Source organism: Anabrus simplex, chromosome 2 (genome assembly GCF_040414725.1).
Source record: "Anabrus simplex isolate iqAnaSimp1 chromosome 2, ASM4041472v1, whole genome shotgun sequence".
In the NCBI taxonomy this organism is placed as follows: domain Eukaryota; kingdom Metazoa; phylum Arthropoda; class Insecta; order Orthoptera; family Tettigoniidae; genus Anabrus; species Anabrus simplex.
The window spans coordinates 976,630,009-976,651,911 of NC_090266.1; the positions used below are offsets into that span (position 1 = coordinate 976,630,009).

General features: G+C 40.4%; 1 protein-coding gene across 3 annotated transcripts in view; it reads left to right on the top strand.

The window, feature by feature from the left end:
* LOC136864588 (ester hydrolase C11orf54 homolog) overlaps nucleotides 1–3,626 on the top strand; it is a 216,341-nt gene extending 212,715 nt beyond the window's left edge. For all 3 annotated transcript variants that reach the window (XM_067141789.2, XM_067141790.1, XM_067141788.1), the window contains one exon: nucleotides 3,280–3,626. In XM_067141789.2, the coding sequence (XP_066997890.1) occupies nucleotides 3,280–3,453 (174 nt within the window). In that variant the 3' untranslated portion in view covers nucleotides 3,454–3,626. The remainder of the gene's footprint in view (nucleotides 1–3,279) is intronic.
* The last annotated feature ends 18,277 nt before the right edge of the window (nucleotides 3,627–21,903 follow it).

The following is a 21,903-nucleotide window of genomic DNA, read 5'->3' on the forward strand; positions in this document are numbered from 1 at the left end:
TGTTTACATCAGGATTAAACTCTAGTGAAAAGGCATATACCTAGTGTTATTTGCAGTGTGCGCTGGACATCCATCTTGCTGATGCAACATTCTCATCCAAGTTTCCAGTGGGACATTTTCTAACAAAGTTGAGTGATCATTTTATAGAAATTTGATCTATTTTGTAGCTGTCCTGGTGCCTTCAGTGATGTGAGGTACAATGACCCGGTTGCCCATTATTCCCCACCATACATTGACACTCCGAGGTCGCTGTCGCTCTACCTGTTGAAGCTAACTAGGATTTTCCACAGATCATTAATTCATGTTTGGTAAATTTACTGATCCATGGATTTGTGAAATCTGCTTCATCGGTAAATGGGTAGAACTGCGATGCATTCTCTGTTAATGCGCGCTCACAGAAATTCACTCGATTATGAAAATCATTTCCATAATGAAATGGAAATGGCATGCCGGGCTGAGTGGCTCAGATGGTTAAGGCGCTGGCCTTCTGATCTCAACTTGGCAGGTTCGATCCTGGCTTAGTCTGGTGGTATTTGAAGGTGCTCAAATACGTCAGCCTTGTGTCGCTAGATCTATTGGCGCATAAAATAACTCCTGCGGGCTAAATTCCAGCACCTTGATGTCTCCGAAAACCATAAAAGTAGTTAGTGGGACGTAAAGCAAATAACATTATTATTATTATTATTATTATTATTATTATTATTATTGGAAATGGTGTATGGAAAAATTAATAGTTTCCTTAAACCTAATGATTTTTGCTTACTTTTGGATTTTTCTGTTCTTCAGAAATCTAACATCTAGAACACTGTATGGCATACCGAATATATTTATAGCTCATGCAGTTCTAAAAATGTTCTGGAAATAATATTGTGAATCCAATGAAGAAAGCTAAGTATAATGTCACACTATGTTCTCCGGATTGTCTGGCTGGGCAGCAGCTGTCTTGGTAGACCAGAGAACAGAGAACTTAATGTGATGTATGTGCAACATTGTTTTCTTAGAGTTTTACAGTTACAAAAGATAAGCCATGTTTGCTTCTTACATTTGTTTGATACTCTAGTTGCCATGTCATTCTTGCCTTCCCACTGTACTTCACCATTTCAGGTCTAATGTCATTATTATTCCTGCTGCTTTATGACAATGGAGTCATTTCATCAACATCATTGTCCTCTCCCTCATGACCTTGATTGTTCACAACACCAGAAAGATTTCCTTTTGTGTTCCTTTTTCGTTCAATTCCTCTTACGTTGAGAAGATTTTCAAAATATTCCATTCACCTGTTGAGTGATACCGTAGGTATTATGGGCCGATTGCAGAAATGGTGTTTAGACGATGTCTACGGTTAAACAGTGTCTAAGAATGGCTGCCACATTGCAGAGACATTATTTATCACTTAGACACTGTTTAACCTCAAATGTGAGGAGTGAATCACAATCAGAGGTTATGTAGCATGAAAATGTGTTAACATGTTGAGATGATTCCGGGAAGAAAGGTTAGTCCAGCGGCCTCTCTGTGAGTCGTCCACTGCGAAATCGCAGCAATTCATTCGAAATGTATGGGGAGGTACAGCTTAAAATAAGATTTTGCTTTTCAAGAGACTTGTTTCATGAGACTGACAAAGGGGCAGTCCGGTAACTGTCAACTTGGCTACAATTCTTGGCAGCCGATATATTTTATTATACGAGAGATAATTTCCATGGAATTACAGGTCACTTTGACTATCAGAATAACTTGTCCCATTCATCAGAGGGCTGTCACGTACATCAACTGAGGGGGGATTCATTTATATTTACTGCCAAGTAAGCTCACATAATAGTGACAACTAAAAGTAGATTGTATGTGGTTATTTGTATAATCATCGCACTAATTCAGATAAGGTTTTGGCAGCTTTGAGATAGGAAAAGGCAAGTGGTGGTGATTACTGTTTAAAGAGGACTGGGGAAGAGCCGTGGCCATAATAACAGCCCTAGTATTTGTCTGGTTAAAAAAATAGGGAAACTACGGAAAACAATCTTCAGGGCTGCCGATGATACGTTTAGAACCTTTGATCTCCAGAATGCAAGCTACATCTATATGGTCCAAACAACTCATTCGGTTACACAGTACTGTTGTTTCATCTTCCTTTTGCCAAAGCTATTTACGTGTCGAAAACACTCACCGTAACAACACTTTAATCAAAGCTACACTTTCTCGTATTATATTATAAGATTTAATTTTCACCAAAAGTGATATTCTTATCTATGGGCAAGTCGTGCTCATGCGTAGCCATATTTGAGTAATGTGTAGGAAGACAACAGTTGACTAGCGTTCGACGCGCGCACAGACGAATTTCATTGGTTGCGACAAGCGAAGAGTTGCATGAAAGATACTTCTATCTCCATTTTCAAACTAATATTGAAACTTTAAACAATGTCTAGTTTAACACTGGCTGAGCATTGTTTATGCAACAGAAGACCGTGCGCTACTTAGACATTGTTTAGGTAGACATTGTCTAAGGCTTAAAAGTAGCCATCGTTTCTGCAATCGACCCTATGAGTTAACCTAATATACCCAAATCTCTATTCATTTCCTTTTTCCTCACTTTCTAAGATTCTTTATTACTGTCCAGAAAGGTTTCCTGCTGCCTGACACAGCTTTTCCAGATTATTAACAAAATCATCCCACGGCCTCTTCTTGGATTCAACAATTAATTGTTTCGCTTTGTTTCTTTCATCTACGTACAATTTCCTGTGTGCATCAGTGTTTGAAGCCATTTCTGATACGCCTTTGTTTTACATTTACAAGCTGCTCTCACTTCATAATTTCACTAAGATTTTCACTTTTTCCAATCATAATACACACTTGTTCCTAGGCTTTCTTTTGGTGTTTCTGCTGCAGCTTCCGTGTATGCCATTCGAAATGTACGGGGAGGTACAGCTTAAAATAAGATATCCTGAAACGGCTCGATCACTATTGTTAGTGTGCTGGGCTGCGTGACTCAGACGGTTGAGACGTTGGCCTTCTGACCCTAACTTGGCACGTTTGAACCTTGCTCAATCCGGTGGTATTTGAAGGTGCCTATATATATATATATATCTGCCCTGTGTCAGTAGATTTACTGGCATGTAAAAGAACTCCTGCCAGACAAAATTCCAGCACCTTGGCGTTTCCAAAACCGTTGAAAGTAGTTAGTGGGATGAAAGAACCAATAATATTGTTATTTATATTCTAGTTGTTGCATGTGTATTATAAGACATCAGTTATATGAAAATAACTCTACTAATTTCTTTCTTTCCTCAGGGTTTGGACTTACGTGTGCAACATTTTCATAGCTTCAGCCATCATGGAGAAGGTGGTCATTATCATATTGACACAGAACCTGATGTGGTTGAATATCTGGGATATTTTGCATTAGCTGAATCTGTATATCGTGTTGACCGCCCTACAGAAACCCATAACATTGGCAGAGACTAAACTAATATTGGGCTGAATGTAATGGTGCATTGTTGAGGATAATACCTTTATCCTTTAAGAAATATTTTATAAGGTGCATATGATTCTAAGGTAGAAATATTATAAAAGCGTTTAAATAAATGGAATGTTTATTTGTTTTAATTAAAATCTTGCAATTTTGCATTTTATAAAAAGGTGATTTTATTTTCCTTTCACTCCTTCACTCCTCAGGCCATTAACATAAGTTTTCCAATGTAGGTTATCTTATTTCTCCATTATAACGGAACTTCCCTAGAGTTTGATCCATCAGTAGTGTTGTATGATCCTGAAAATATTCCACTTATGATAACAATGATGGAGTCATATTGCAATATCATCAACTGTGGTGACTACGGCCAAAACTAGTATTTTATTAATTTGTACTTCCTACAATGATAAGCTGCATAAATCTGACAATGTATATGATAACACTTAATTACTAATGCATGTTTAACCATGGAGGGCTTTTCTGTAGTTAGTCCTTTTCATATTCAGTACAATAACGGTGATTTCTAAAAATTTGGACGGAGCCTTTAATGGCCAAGACAGCCAAATCACAGTATAGATTCTTGGGAATGCCCACACGTTTGAAAAACTCAGCTAAGAATTTTGATATGGTTCCTCTTGCTCCAATGAAAAGTCCTACAGCCCTTATACTGGAGATGTTGTATGATTCCTTGTAGTTGCTGATGGTTGGTTCAGAGATGGCTCACTTCTCTGCATCTAACTTTGCTGGCTGACCGGAGTCAACCTCACATCTTATGGTGGGGTCCAGAATACTGTACATGCAAAGTCCTTTTCTTAGTCGATTGCGATTATATTTATTCTCCGGTTGCTTCCACCGTCAGCAACACATGCCAACTCTTCATGTACCTCATAACCTTTCTGGGAGAATGCTGCTGCAATTTTAGATTTTATTCTGTTTTGCCTAACATTCCTAAACTAGCCCCCCTCCTCCCATGGACATGAACCAAGAACATGAGGTAGGGTTTCAGGCTAACTTCACTGTCTGTAGTGAACTCCATCCCGGCTACATCCAGGGAGGGCCTATACAGGAACCACATTGTATTACATTTTCAGCGCATCTTTCCACTCTGATCCAGAGAGTCTATCTTCATACTTGCATCCACCGGTTAGCTGGTGTGTATTCCTCATAGAGGATGACTCCTTTACTGTGAATTCTTAATGCACACTATTTGCTACACTTTTTATTTTCCTTAGCATTTCTCTTAACTTCCTTACGCTAAGTTCTTCCAGTTGAGTGTTATCTGCATTTCTTAGGTCAATTCTCCAAACACAGTTACTCTGTCGTCTAGACCAATCTTCTTGTGCAGTGATGTTATATACTTATTACCAGCCTTCTCTAGTAAGTGACGGATGTTAAAATGTTGAAGTCGGTGCCTCCCATTCTGCCTTCTACAGCCCAAGCCCCTTCATTTTCCTTGTAGAGTAGGGCCATATGAACTGATTCACAACCAAGAACTTCTGCTCTCCTCTTAATAGAGGACTCTTTGCTAAATTGTCGAGATTGCATTTTAGGCCTATGTCATTTTTAACATTTTGCTGATCAAAAATAATAATACTGTCATGATAGTTGACTCTGAAATATTGAATATTTTTGTCTGGTTCAAGGTGTCGAATAATAAAAATGCTCTCTTCAATTACCAAAGGGCAGTAACAAAATCTTCCCTTTACACTATTTATAACGATTTAGATGGATTTAGCTGAAGCCCAATTTCTCTAAATTCCTCATTGGTCATGCTGGTTAGTACAACGGTATGTTCTTGGCTATTGGCTGTTATAACGGTGTCATCCTCAAACCCCATGCAAGTTGGCTTCTAAAGTCGTAGAACAAGCTGAATACCATACTCAGAGGAGACCGACTCCTCCGAAAGTTCATCTAATATGAAGTCCGTAGCTAAGTTGTACAGAGTTGGTGAAAGTGGTGCACCTTGCATAACTCTTCTTCTAAGTCAGATCGATGCAGACTGTATCGTTCTCAATGTGATTTTATTTTGGTGTAAATAAATATCACATGAGATATGTTCACTTCCTTGCATAAAACCACTTTATTGTCGCTAAGTCTATTCCTTAACAACATACCGTTATACACAACACTACACTATTAAGGAAAACACACTGAAGCAATTAACTTTAGATTCTGTCATGTACAGATAGCAACAAGTTCTCACACTGGTCATTCTCTTCACCATCACACAGTCAATTCTGAAAAGTACAGATATCACCAGTCCACACACTGATTATTCACTTTGCCATCACAAGGTATGACTGACTACCCTCTCACTCAAGCTGATTCTGAAAAGTACAGATATCAACCAATACAACTCACTGTAATACTCTAACCAACACTCTATAAGTGGAATACATCCAAACATTAAAGGAACAATCGATCGACCGGCTTCTCGATTGGAGTAGATCAAACTCGAATGTTGTATTACCGTTTACAAACACACATGGACATGTCTACAAAATTCCTAGTGTTTCTACATGTATCTGGATGAAATGAAATGTCGTATGGCTTTTAGTGCCGGGATATGCCAGGATGGGTTCGGCTCGCCAGGTGCAGGTCTTTATATTTGACGCCCATACGCCACCTGCGCGTCGTGATGAGGATGAAATGATGAAGAAGACAACACATACACCCAGCCCCCGTGCCATTGGGATTAACCAATTAAGGTTAAATCCCCGACCCGGGAATCGAACCCAGGACCCTCTGAACCGAAGGCCAGTACGCTGACCGTTCGGACATGAATCTGGATAATAAATCCTTACAAGTTCCCAGAAACCTCCATATGTAACACAATGATAGTGGATTATACCCAATATACGAATATTATAGAGCTTTCGACATTTTTCGACTACACAGATTTTGAGGTTATACAAATTTACAGTACGTATGTGCAGGGTTAAGCATTCAATAAAGGATAACTAGCTAAAACTGATATGGCTGCTTGTCAAAACTCGTACACAATAAAACAGGTCCTTAACCTTAATTGATATGGAAAAACCACGCGAGCCAGACAACTATCTTATTCTGGATCAGTTGTAGCCAGAAAACAAAAACTTGTCGCATGCAATATCAACTTTACTCTATCGTCTAGACCAAAACTTCTTCTTTCTTGATACTTATGGGCTTTTTTACTGTTGCCCAGCCACTATGCGAATAATAAAATAAATCACACACAAGATAGAGTCTAGAAAGCATAAGATAAGTGAAAGTTTCACACATTGTCTTGTCTTGTCTTGCGGATATTTATTTGGGATTGAAAAGACTATTTCCCAGTCACAAGATCATTAATATGTTACACTTATATCACAAAAACACACGTTTACAACACAAAATGTCCGATTTTAGCGTGATCACACGAAGATAGATGCACTTAAGGAAGTAAGATTATATCGGGTATGAGGAAGGGTTATGGAGGTAGTACATTCGGGACTGAGCAAAGACACAAAGAACTTAGAAGTGACGCTGTACGAGATCAGAAAATAATAAGAACCTTGAAACCGTATCTACTCACCAGGGGCATTGAGAAGTGCCACCTCATAAACATGTCGGAACAAAACCAACTGCAAAACTAAATCGTGATTACAATTTTATACGAGTGTTATCAAGGTACTCATTTAAAATAGTAATGATCGTAGGCGAAGGTTGGTGCAACAAAACTGAAAGTCGTGTAGGGAAAGATATAGGAACTTTAAGTAATTTCTGCATCAAAATGGTCTGGTGATGTGCATATTGGGGGCAATGAAAGAACAGGTGGTCACTATCGCACTCAGATTCTCCACAGGAACAAGTTGGGTCGTTCGTAATGTGAAAGCGAGTTAAATATACTGGGGTTAAGGCATGATTAAATCGTAGTCGGATGATATTAGTAATGTGACGTCGTGTATACGTACCATTTGCAAACCACGGTAGTGTGGGAATACTCGGTTGAAGTTGGTAGTAATATTGTCCTTTTGTACGAGCAGATAATCGCCATTGTGTGCACCATGTGTGTTGAGCTGCAGCTTTGATATTTGGAAAGAAGTCGAGAATCGGAATTTTGATTTGTAATATATTCGCGGTATCTGCACTAGCATCTTTCGCTGCTATATCGGCCATGTCGTTGTCTACGTGTCGATTATGCCCTTTGATCCATATTAACGTTATAACAAAACCGGATGTTTTAAGTTGAAATAGAAGAGATTTGACCTCGTAGACATATGTATTTGTATGAGGGGCGAGTGAATGCAGAGCTTGTAAAACACTTTGGGAATCGCTGAATATATTTATTTTTTTGGATTGCAACCGTTGAGCATATACAAGGGCCTGATATATGGCATATAATTCTGCTGTAAAAATAGTTAAATTATTAGGTAACGGATATTTAAAGCTAATGAGTAGTTGAGGATCGTAAAATGCCGCTCCGACTCCAGTATTAGATTTTGACCCATCGGTAAATAGGTGGTAATCTGGTGTAGTTATGGAACTTTTAAATTTCTTATGAACATATAGTGTGGGATAAGGTGCAGCCATTGATTGGGTTGATGCATCAGAAGGGGCAATGATAACAGAAGGACGGAATGTTTGAATATCATAGTGGTATGAATACGTATTAATACGTGGTGTACGAAATATAGTTTCAGTAAGATGGTGGATTTCAGCATAAGCCATGTATATGGCGGGATACCGATGATTGGGAGGAGGACGCTGTTGATAATATTCATATAATAATTGTAATTTTGGGACAATAAGGGAGTTCGTTCTACTAATGTGTTTCAGTAGGAATTTTTTGGATAGTTTTATCCTGCGGATGTACAGTGGTTCTTCCGTCGTTTCTACTAATAAAGCGTTAGTAGGTGTTGTGCGGAGGGCACCCACGCTGATACGTAGTGCTGTAAATTGGAGACGATCCAACGCTAATAAACTATGTTTAGGGGTTAAGTCAATAATATGGGCGCTATAATCAAGTATGGACCGAATGGTTGCATGATATAACTGCAGTGCTGACAAAGGGTCAGCACCCCATGCACGTTTCGTTACCGTTCGCAGAATGGTGATATAACGATCTGATTTCCTAATAAGGTGTCGTATATGAGCTTGCCATGTGAGTTTGTGATCGATATAAATTCCTAAATATAAGTGTTGTGAAACCAAGGGGATGCTATAGGTGTCAAAGTTAATAGGGGTTTTATCAAAGGTTCGTTTATGTGTAAAGATCATTGCTGCACATTTGGATATAGAAAGGGAAAGTCCATGAGCCGTTAGCCACTGAAAGACTAAACTTAGAACCTGAGATATTTTGTCTCTACAAAGGTCAATGTGGGAGTCAGCACAATAAATAACATAATCATCCGCGTAAGCTAGAATACGGGCGTGTGGTAGCACAAGAGATTCGAGCTCTTTCATGTAAAGGGCAAACAGAACTCCACTGAGGATCGATCCCTGTGGTAAACCTTGTGATGTGTAACGGCTATCAATTGTGTGTTGGGGAGATTTAATAGTTAACCGACGGTTAGTAAATAGTTGATTTAAAATAGAAATAAATTGAATGGGGAATCCAACACGAAATAATTTCTCCCAGAGGATATGCAATAATACAGCATCATAGGCACCTTTAATATCCAAAAAGACTGCTACGATAGATTGTTTCCGCCATTTTGCTAATAAGATGTCGAGTAAGAAAATTATGATAGGGTCTTGTGTACTGTTACCCCGTCGAAAGGCAAACTGAAATTTGGGTAATAGCGAGTGATATTCCAATACCCACGCCATGCGTTTCATAAGTATTTTACAAAAAACTTTGCGTATACACGATCCCAGAACTATGCCTCGGAAATTGTCAGGTTCGGTAGGTCGTTTTGTTGGTTTCAGGATGGGTGTGATGAAAAACTCGTTCCATGATGCGGGTACATGTAATGTCTCGAAAATACTATTATAATATTTGAGTAGATAAATTTGGACATGGGGGGGTAAGGCCTTGAGCATTTGATAAGTAATTGCGTCAGGTCCTGGTGATGAGCTATTGGCGGTACATAATACAGAGTGTAATTCATTATAGGTAATTGGATTCAAAAGGGAAATAAAAGGACAAGAATTATGCTGTGAGGTGGGTAGAAAGAATGGATTGGCGGTAACAGGGGCAAGGGTGTATAAAAAATCTTCTAGAACTTGTCGCGGATAAGCAGAAGAAGTTTGATATTGGAAAGTTCTCGTGATCATGCGGATCGCGTTCCAAAATTTCGTTGCTGGAAGTTGTGGAGTTAATTGAGAAATAAAAGATTGCCAAGCTTTTCGCTTTTTGGCATTAAAGACGAGTTTAGTTTTCGCGATATGGTTGCGCAATTGAAAATAATGCTGCGGCGTCATCGATTGTCGATATAGTTTGAATAATAGTTTGCGCTTATGAATAAGATCGTGACATTCTTTGTCCCACCATTTTAATTCGTATTGCTGTGGATGGGTCGTCACTTTTAATGGTCGGCACGGATGAAATATGTTTAAATATTGGGTTAAATAAGGGAGTAAAAGGGAAAAGGAAAGAGGTGACTTATGTTTCTGCTGCAAGATATAATTGAGGTATGATTGGTAATTAGAAACATTGAAGTTTTTATAAGATCGGACGTTACTTATACAGGAGGGTGCCTGAAACTGGGAATGTGGTGGGTGAATACCGTATGTGATGAGAATGGGGAAATGGTCACTAGTGTGCGTATCAGATAATGTATGCCAGGTGGTAACAGGGGCCATAGTGGTGCGGCAGAAAGTAAGGTCTACTGCGCTGGGTGGAGATCCAGGCGGAGTTAAACGGGTCGGGGAGCCGTCATTTAAAAGAAACAAATTCTGATGAGTTGAAATAGTAAGTAAGTTAGAACCTTTGATTGTATCGACCATGCATCCCCATTCAGTGTGGTGGCAATTAAAATCACCGAGAAGAAAAAGATGTGGAAATGTGTCAAATTGTTGGATAAAATGCATCCATTGGTTCTGAGTAATGTAAATGTGGGGAGGGCAATAAATGTTGATGAAACATGTGTTATGGTGTACTATTCCTACAGCATAGGTGTGCGGGATGATATGTTGTAAAGGGAAATGTGTAACTGATAAGGAAGTATGTACACATGTGGCAACTCCATCAAAGCCGTTACCATCATGTCGGAAAACTTGATAATCTCGTAATCGAAAAATGATATGAGGTTGAAACCACGTTTCTTGTAAACAGATAAAATGTGCTCGTGTTTCATTCAGCAAAATTTGTAACTCATGTCTTTTAGAGGTGGCACTTCGACAATTCCATTGAAGTAGAGTAATCATGCTAGTATGGTCATGATGGAATCTCGTAGCTTATATAGGACATGGTGAAGTTGAGGCTCGTGACCCATGCTTTGAATTAACATTACCAGCAATTGCTGGATTTCTTGTTGTAGGCGTTCCTTGGAAGGAGGATAATGTATATCTTGAGGGGTTGCAGAGGGTTGCTGCCTAGCAGATGTGGGTGCACTTGAGGGATATGTTATTGACAGAGGTTGTTGTATGGCACTCGTTGATGGAATCGAATGTACTGGAACTGACGGTTCGTTTCGTAGAATGGCCATGTATCCTTGACGGTCGAAACCGGGTTCGGGTGTAGGAGGGGGAGATTGCATAATTACTTGGGTGAACTTGCGCTTACGCGGATTGGGAGTTGAAGGGGATGGGGGATTTGACGATAGAGGAGGGAACTGGAGGTCTTGTTGCTCTGAATGATAAACGGGAAGGGCGATTCGGGCTTTGGCTTCAGGAAAGGATATGTGTTCAGTACTCATTAATTTTTTAATGGTGACCTGATATTTATGTTCTGGACAAATTGATGAACCTGTGACGTGATTTTTTTTACAGTACGCGCATTGCGTAAATTGTTCCGTACATGCCTGGGTTTCATGTTGTTGAGCACATTTCCCACAACGAGCATATTTCGCTTGACATTGTCGAAGGGTGTGGCCATATCGCTGGCATTTGCGGCAGCGAATGGGTGAAAATATGTATGGTTCAACTTCCATGTACACCTTATATAAGGCGACATGGGAGGGTAATGTTTGGGATCTAAAAACAATTTTTCCTGAACCCGTAGGCAGGTATTGGGTTTCCCCATCTTGGACGACACGGCGATTAAGTCGTTGCACACTTTTCACTGGTGCCTCGGATTCCAGGTACTGTAATATGTCATCATTCGATAAACCCTTTTCGACTCCGCGAATAATGCCGACTCTTAACACTTGTGAAGATGGGATGAACGCTTTAATTTTGAGGGTTTCAAGCATAGGATTACTTAGAAATGCGTTTGCTTGAGAAGCCGTATGAAAGGTAACTTGCAGGCGATTACGGCCTTTACGTTGAATCGATTTGACATTGAGTTTGGTTTCATAAAAACGGCGACCAAGTGCCATAGGATGTAAATTGGCGATGTTTTGCTCGTTAATGGATTCAACAAAGACAAAGAAAGGTCCATGATGAAAACGATTATAATATTCCGGTGTAGGAGCCACTTGGGGCGTCTCGGATTGATTATTAGATTGTTCAGAATTAGAACGGTCTACCACTTCGGTATTACTTCCCTGTACATCAGACTCAGTGGACTGAGAATCTTGCTGTCGTGTCGTATTACTGGATGAATTGGTGATGGGTTCTTCTTCCATAGGTACTACGATTTCACGCTCCACTCGTAAGGAATTCCCGGTTACCGCCGACGTCCCTCCACTGTCGGTCTCCATTGCTCGGCACTCCCGCACCACACGCGAACGAAAGCACAAGTGGTTACCACTACCGCGCACCTCTAACTCGCACAAGTAGAGTAGTGTACCGTATCACTGTCACTGCGTGACTGTGAAAGTTTCACACATTAATGGAGAGGGTTAAAACCGATTGTCCCAGAAATCAGTCTAGGCCACTGCCTGCTCGATCTGCATCCGATGGCTGCTTATACTGCCTGCTCATTCCATAATCAAACGTGTAACACGACTTACAAACAATCTGCCGCTAGATGGCAGCACCAGACGTACCCACTTACCGCGTCAATAGAGCTAGATAAGCATACAAGCAACATTTTAAATCTGAAAGTAACAGAAAAATTAAAGAATTGTACGCATAAAGTGGTGCTCTAGAGAGTGATAGCTTCGGACTTTTCGAGAAAGAGGTTTCGACGAACAAGAAAACCTGGAAACTTTGTTTGTATGGTACTTCCCTACATTACTAAGTAGAGGTTTCACGAATCTGGCCACCACATTTTCTGACAGAAGTTCCTGGTGCTTATTGTTACTAAAACGCTTTAAAATCTTACACTGGCACAAAGAGGGTAGAACATAGTTTTTTTTATAGTCTGGAGCAGTTGCAGATTTCTTGCAGTACGGTAGAGCCGCCTCAACAAATTTCTGTAGCCCCATAATTAAGCCAATAAATCGTTCCTGGGGATAGCGCAGTTCATCAATGGGGATGCATTAACTGAGGTGGAAACGTTATTCACCGAGCTCGATAGCTGCAGTCGCTTAAGTGCGGCCAGTATCCAGTATTCGGGAGCTAGTAGGTTCGAACCCCACTGTCGGCAGCCCTGAAAATGGTTTTCCGTGGTTTCCCACTTTCACACCAGGCAAATGCTGGGGCTGTACCTTAATTAAGGCCACGGCCGCTTCCTTCCCACTCCCAGCCCTTCCCTGTCCCATCGTCGCCATAAGACCTATCTGTGTCGGCGGGACGTAAAGCAACTAGCAAAAAAAAAAAAAAAAAAAACCGTTATTCAAGCACGTGCTGCATTCTGTTTTTCCTTCGATTACACGCACTAAATAACCACACTAATGCCTGGGAAGCAGTTTCTAAAGTGACACACACCGACTCGATAGCTGCAGTCGCTTAAGTGCGGCCACTATCCAGTAATCGGGAGATAGTGGGTTCGAGCCCCACTGTCGGCAGCCCTGAAGATGGTTTTCCTGGTTTCCCATTTTCACACCAGGTAAATGCCGGGGCTGTACCTTAATTAAGGCTACGGCCGCTTCCTTCCAATTCCTAGGCCTTTCCTATCACATCGTCGCCGTAAGACATATCTGTGTCGGTGCGACGTAAAGCAAATAGCAAAACAAAACAAAAAGTGGCACACACTGACTTAGGGAGCTCACGAACATCTTCCAGTAAATCAAGTACATACTCAGCGGCACCACTGGTTCTGTTCCGTTAAGTCCGGGAGAGGATACTAAGGCAAAAAATTTTATTTTTTTTTATTTTTTTATTATTTTTTTTTTTGTGGATAACGTTAGCACCATCGGTGAACATTAAAATACCGGATTTCAGAATTCTCTTTATGGAATTCTGAGCAGCCCGGGAGTCAGTCATGTCCTTGCACCCTCCTCCCATTCTTATAGAACTAAACATGGCTTCAACTGGATCTCCTGAAAAGGCCCGTGTCCTGGAATGAAATACCACGGCATTCTGGTTTCCCTTTCTTTGATTTGCAGAAAGGCATGCAGCAGTACACCATTTTCACTGGAAACAAGTACAGTACTACCCTATTTCCCGCTATTTCATTCCGACAAGTCTGGAGCCGGTTGGTGCTGCCACCTGCTGTGGGTATTTGTAAACGGAGTGTTTCATTTAGTGCCGTGTTAAAATGTTGTAATGAGCAGGCAGTATAAACAGCCATCGGATGCAGATCGAGCAGGCAGTGGTCTAGGCATTCACAGCTCACACACGAAAAAGTCTTGCACTTAGTTCAAAATGGAAGCTGGAACGTAGTGTCCGAAGGTAGATAAGAGAAGTATGAAGAGGACAAAATCTTCATCACCTGTAAATATGAGCGAGCTGTGGACGTGTCAGTGTAGACCAAAACATGTGCGGCCTTGTCTTGTCTTGCCTTGAGAAGATTGATTTGGGATTCAATATGCTATTTCCCAGTCACAAGTCCAACTTAATATTTCACTTGCATGACGTTAGAACACATTCACATCATTAAGAACCGTTTTAGACACAAATATACTTAGATAAAAGCACTATTCGGTCTTTCGTGTGTAGAGTCTTGTCTTGTCTTGCGGATATTTATTTGGGATTCAAATCGTGTGTAGAGCTTTTTTGCTTGCTGATGCTTATGGGCTGTGTCTACGACATTTCACCCAGTCAATACTCGCTTACTCATGTAAACACACTAGTAGGAAGGAAAAACTTCAGTTCAATAATTGATGCTTGAGCTTGCAAGTAGAAAAACACAAAACACTGAACTTCACTATATCACATAACAACCCTATTTTGCTAGAGTAGACTGTTGTCATACGGGAAACTTCCAATCTTGCAATCACACTGCGTCTAAAGCTTCACCCACACGAAGAATCCAAAATAGCACTCACAAGTAATACACTAATGAGGAGGAATCACTCAAATGGAACCTTCAAAAGCATGAGCAATTCTCACCCTATATTACAGACAGAATTATAACACGATATTGGCTTCATCTAGAAACAAATTTAGCACTCGAATAATCTCGACTGTAGGATTACAGAGCAAACAAGAAACACTGGTTGGAAAAACCTGCTTGAGTCGCTTGAGATTAGTCATAAGTTTTTTACGGGGGTTAGCATATAAAGAACATTCAAATAAAATGTGGTTGGAGTCGCCATTACGGATATTTATACCACACAAACAGTTTGTATCCTGCGTTAAATGGAAACGTGATCGATATTGTGGTGAAAGGGCATGATTAAACCGTAACCGAATGATGTTAATAATATGTCGTCTAGTAGAAGATCCTCGTATAAACCAAGGTTTAACTAAAAGTGTTGGTTGTAAATGATAATAGAAGTTACCTGTGACTTGTGCAGTCTGCCTGTAGAAAGTCTGCCAGTCTTGACGCCCCTCCTGTCGGATAACAACTACATAGTCAGAAGCTGGAACAATATTGTTAGTATTCGGAACAGGAAGACGAGAAGCTTGTTTTGCAAGACAATCTGCTTTTTCATTACCCTCGATACCCACATGACCTGGTACCCATACTAAAGTTATGGAAATACCGACGTTGTCAAGCATATAAAGGAGACTCTTGACATTGTATATATACCAATTATAGGATAACTCATACGAAACCAAAGATTGTAATGCACTCAGCGAATCCGTATAGATTGTAGCTCGCGTATATCCCTGTCGCTGAACAAAAAGTAAAGCTTGCTGTATGGCGAATAACTCCGCCGTAAAAATCGAACAGTCACTAGGCAAACCATATTGTTCTTTAACATTTAGAGAAGGTATATAATAAGCGGAACCAACTCCATTAATGTTCTTTGCCCCATCTGTAAAAATGTTTATGCTTCGTGGAATATGAGAAAATTTCACTCTTTTAACAGGACATATCTCGGTCCCCTGCAGACAAGTAACGTTAGTAGAGCCATTACGTATAGGCCATATTATTTGAGGCTTAAAATAAGAAACCTGATAGGGTAAGGTATAGGGTAGTAAAGTAACACTGTGTATTAAGGTACACTGTTTCGACTTCAATGTAGTAAAAGCATGAAACAGTACGGGCAATCTGCGTAAACCCTGGCGCCGTACGGAATAATACTCCGAGAGTAACTGTAACTTCGGAATTAAAGGATGACTTGTTAAAGAAAACTTTTTAAGTAAATATTTCGTCGCAAGTATTTTTCTACGTACTTGTAAGGGAGCTTCGCAGGATTCAACTAAAAGTGCATTGGTAGGTGTGGACTTTAAAGCTCCAATACAGGAGCGTATTGCTTTATATTGACAAGTGTTAAGAATATTCAAGTTAGTATAAGATGCTACGTCAAAAATATGTGATCCGTAGTCCAATATGGACCTAATAGTGGTTTTGTACAAAGATAGCACCACAACAGGATCTGCCCCCCATTGCCTACGGGTTACAGCTTGTATTACCTGAATATACCGTTCACTCTTCGAACGCAAATATAAAAAATGATGTTTCCATGTAAGTTTTTGATCGATAAATAACCCAAGATATTTATGGTGACTAACCACTGGTATTTCATACTGATCAAAAGCAAGTGGCGATCGGTCATAGGTTCGGTGATGTGTAAATATCATTGCTCGACATTTCGTTATGGAAAGATTTAACCCATGGGCCTCTAACCATCTTCTAGCTTCATGAAGCGTGAAACTAATATGTTGTCTACAGAGCTGTAAATCTTCATGTGTACAATAAAGCAAAAACTCGTCAGCATACGCCTGTAGTCGAGCATGACGTAAAATGACCGTTTCAAAATCTTTCATGAAAAGAGCGAAAAGAATACCACTCAGAATATCGCCCTGTGGCAACCCATTACTTACCTGCCGGGGCTGGATTGTATAAGGTGTCGATTTAAATCTGAGTGTTCGATAAGTCAGAAGTTGTCTGAGAATGCTAATAAATCCCTCAGGAATCTTGAGAGTTGCAAGTTTTCCCCATAATATGTTCAAAGGTACGGAATCATAAGCCCGTTGAATATCAAGAAAAACCGCTATGGTACTATGTTTTCTATGACGAGCTAATAGTAAATCGATAACAAAACTATTAAATGCTTCAGATGTACTGCGTCCCTTAAAAAAGGCATATTGATATCGAGGCGTCAAGTTATAGTATTCTAATACCCATAGTATTCTTCGAAGTAAGATCTTTAGAAAGACTTTACGAAGGCACGAAACGAGGACTATACCGCGATAATTACTTACCTCAGTGGGTAACTGCTTATTTTTAAGAATGGGAATTAGAAAAATTCATTCCAACTAACAGGTGTACTGTGATTGCGAAAAATATCATTATACCTGTTTAATAATGCCTTCTTTGCTCTAATAGGTAATAATTGGAGCATTTGATATGATACATTATCTGGACCTGGGGAGGAATTTGAGCACGATTGGAGTACTGCCTCCAATTCCTGATAATCGCAGGGTTGTAGCAATACGGAAAAACGTGCGTCTAGTGGGTCTTGGGAATGAACATACTGTGGCACAACAAAATCTGGCGTCTCTCTAACAAGAAAATCTGATAATACCTGACCTGGGATGGTCTTGGCAGGGGAGTGCTGCGTAACTCGTGTGATTGCCCTGATGGCATTCCACAAGTCTGCAATTGGAACCTGACGCGTGAAGGACGATATAAACTCCCTCCAAGCGACACGACGTTTTTGATGGAAAATTCGGCGGGTTTGTGCTATGTGTCGTTTGAGCCGGAAGTAATTTTCAGGTGTTGCGTGCTGCCTATATTGTCGAAAAAGTACTTTGCTGGTTTGAATCATCAAATGACATTCCTCGTCCCACCACTTGACATACACAGGTTTCCTAGAAGATAAAGGGGGTGAAGCGCTGATAGGGTGGTGAAGGTTAATATAAGCTGTTAAAATCTGCAGTAAAGTTTGATATGAAAAAGTATTTTCCGGTATTTTTTGTAACGCATCCTCAATGTAAGCGGTATATATTTGCGGTTTAAATCTCCTCAAAGATCGAATCATGTTATTTTGAAATGTGTGGTGCGGTGGAGAAAAGGGTCTGCCGACACCATAAGAAATAACAATAGGGAAATGATCACTGGAATAAGTATCACTCAAAGTATGCCATGTAGTGGTAGACACCATATTTCGCTTACACAATGTTAAATCTACTGCGCTAGGAGGGGCAGAAGGCGCAGTCAAACGCGTAGGAGAGCCATCATTCAAAATAGCAAAAGCATGGTTATTTACTTCATTAAGGAACTGTGTACCTTGAAGTGTATCCAAATTTCCTCCCCACAGTGTGTGATGAAGATTAAAGTCCCCAAAGATAAAAACATATGGTTCGGTAGTAAATTGTTGAAAGAATTGGTTCCATTGTCTCTCAGTAATGGAAAATTCAGGAGGACAGTAGATATTCACAAGTAAAAGATGCATATAATATAATCCTATAACATATGTATGGGGTATGGCCTGAATATTCGAATGGATGCGATATGTCACGGACGAGTGGACCAAAAAGGCAACCCCACCGTAACCGGGTCCATCATTACGTAAAACTTTGTAATTAGGATACTTAATGCGAGTCTCAAGATTAAACCAAGTTTCTTGTATAGCTAAAAAGTGAGGTACTGTTTCCTGTATTAATTTAAATAGCTCATGACGCTTGTTCATGGGACTTCTAGCGTTCCATTGAGTGATTCTGATCATAGAATTGAATAAAACTGCAAACCCTGTCCCTTAACTGGAAGACATTATGAGCTAACGCGAGGTGATCACCCAATAATTGTACCAATTGCTGAATAGATTGATAAAGACCACTTTGAAGATATTCTCTTTGCCTATGAAATAACGAAAGCGGTTGCGCCATTGAGGCGCTACTCGTGGCAACAGGTTCGTCCAAAGGTGCCTCCATCCGCCGGCTTGCGCCTTCGGAAACAGGTGTAACTCTTGAAGCTGCCATCTCCATGCGGGGAATCTCTCGAACCAAATTTTGATAACCTTCCTTATCATATCCTGGGGCTGGTACTGGTCTCGGTGATTTTAAAATTACTTGTGTGAATTTTCTCTTACGGGGATTCGACTGTGTAGGAGTCGGCCCCTCCCCAGTTAAAGGGGGAAAATTTTGGGAATTGTCTACTACATTATATTCACTAGGTTGGACTTTTTGTACAGCGTCCTTGAACGATAAGTTCTGATGGCTCATGATCATTTTAATGTGGACTTGCTGTTGGTAAGTTGGACAGTCAACATCGCCAGTTGAATGGGTGCCGCGACAATGCACGCATTGCAGGAAAGTTTCCGTACAGTTCGCCGTAGTATGGTGCAATGCACATTTCCCACACCTGGGACTTGTCGCTCTGCAATGCTTATCAACGTGACCGTACCGTTGGCATTTTTTACAGATGATGGGAGCAAAAACATATGGCTCCACCTCTAAATGCACCTGATATAATGACACATACTGTGGAAGTTTCTGCGCACGAAAAACCACTTTTATAGATCCAGTAGGGACATGCTGTGTGCCTTCTTCGTTAACAATTCTACGGTTCAAACGCTTTACAGATTTTATAGTAGCAGGAGACTTTAAGTGCTTTAATATAGCATCCTCTGTCAAGGTCTTCTCTACTCCCCTGATAACTCATACCCGCAATACATTAGAGCTCGGTATGTATGCCCGTAACTTAAGCTCAACTAATATAGGGTGTTTCAAAAATGAATTTGCCTGTACGGCATATACAAATTCTATTTGTACCCTATTTCGTCCCTTGCGGGCCACTGATTTTATGCCTGGAATATTTTTCTCATAGAAAATTCTACCCAGGGTCATAGGATGCATGTTTCCGACATTGCCTGTTGCTGTGGACTCCACAAAAATAATGAAAGGTCCATAATGAGTACTAGGATAAAGTTCCTGCGACTCAGTCTTCGAAATCGAAGCATCAGTCTCTTTATTCACCACCACATTGGGTGTATTCGATTTACTCACTGTACCACTATTCTCACTTAGACTATCATCCTCATCCTGGTCCATTTGAACTGTCTCTTCCCGAGCAACTGTGAGGGTTGAAGGATCAGGAGACTCCTCACCACCACTTTGCTCCCCCATAACGTACGAATTACACTCGTAGAATCACTACTCTATACCGTCCACGCTACCTCGTCACAGCGACTGTCAACTCAACTGCACACGAGCACTGCTAAGAGGGAAATGAGACACAGATAACCTAATGAACTTTAGTATTATCCGCACACTTTATCTTGGTGCATTTACACCCTAGTGCTGAATCGGTCGACCTCGGCGATCTTCGAGATTCGTACTGGCAACCTTTGAAACACAACCTATGAATCGCTTATGCATCGTTGTGCGACATCTGGCGTACGCTTTACGTACTAGTACTGTTGTTGTTTACACAACAAAGCCAAAGTATAGAATTCATGCTAGGAACAAGATTCGCATCGAAAAATGTTTTGTAATGTTATATAATGTATATGTGACATAGTTGTTGGCTTAAGATGATAACGGTTTAGAAATTTCATATCGATCGATCATATTCTCGATTCAATTCAGATTTCATTTTCATTCGGTTGGCAGCACCCGGCAGCACTATCGATACCGGGACAGCTCCCTCCTTGCTCCTCACCCCCCTACACAAATGCACCAAGATAAAGTGTGCGGATAATAGTACAAACGTAATACACTTAACAAGAATGGGACGAAGTGAAACACTTAAGGGCCCCATAGACGGTCCGTCTTAGCGTCCGTCTTACCTGCGCAGTTCTAAGACGACAGGTAAGACGGACCGTGTGTGGAGGAATTTTCATCCCTGTACCGTCTTAGGCTTGGCTCGAAGCGAATCCGGCAGCGCCTGGTTTTTCTGTGCGTGTACAGGTAAGTCGGCGAGCAAGTTGGAGCGTGTGTGGCGTCTTCAGACTTAGCGTCAGTTTTAACCAATTGCTCCTACAGAGCAGCTCGCTCGTAGGACATAATGTCGGATTTAAGAATCATGCCTCGAGCGTTTCTAATGGAATTCATACAGCTATACCGTTGTAATCCGTGCTTGTGGAAAATCAAAAGTAAAGAGTACACGGTACAGGGTTATTTTTACATGTTTTCCATCAACCGCACCCAGACAATTTGGAAAATTGCATTTTCTTTCAAACTGCTGTCCAATACATATCCATTCATCTTCTTTTGTTGGAAACTGAAACAAAATAAAATTATTATTATTGTTATTATTATTAAATCATGCAACTAAAATATAATTTAACCCCAATGTAATTAATTATATTTTTTTGTTTTTAGGTTGGTTGGACGAAGACTGTTAATTTTCACACTCCGTTATATAATTCTTTCTTATTGTACTCTAAGCATACATTATACCTTGTTTTATATTAAATTAACATGAAATACATTTCCTTTTACCTTGTACAAGAAACTTATAAATAAATTTTACTTACTTTGAGATACTGATTCTTGCGCACCTTATATATTGCAGCGCAAGTCTCATGAATTATTACTCCCAAAGACTGGACTGAAATTGCAGCGGAAAATTTCAGATCTTCGTAACTTCTTCCAGTTGCTAGGAAACGAAGTGTGACGTTGAGTCGTTCATGCGGTGTTATTGCCCGTCTCATTGCACTGTTACTCTTTCTGACCAAGTGAAGAAGGTGTAAATAAGTTTCACTGTCCGTCCTCATATAATTGCACCAGTCACCTGGTTCAAGAGTTAAATCTTTCATTAAATTTGTATGCGACAGTGTATCTCGTTTAAGTAACCAAGCTTTTGCCCATTTTGATCAAGCCCTTTTCTTTTTAGCTTTTGATCTCAAAGCTAATGCTAGACCGGTGTAAATTAGAAGTTCCTCTAGCATGTTATCCGTGCACGACTAGCGAAAACTGATCGCAAGTCTGACAGCAAAACGGAGCGTCTGTGTCCTCTTCCGTGTTCCGTCTTACCTCTCATCTTAGAACTGCGC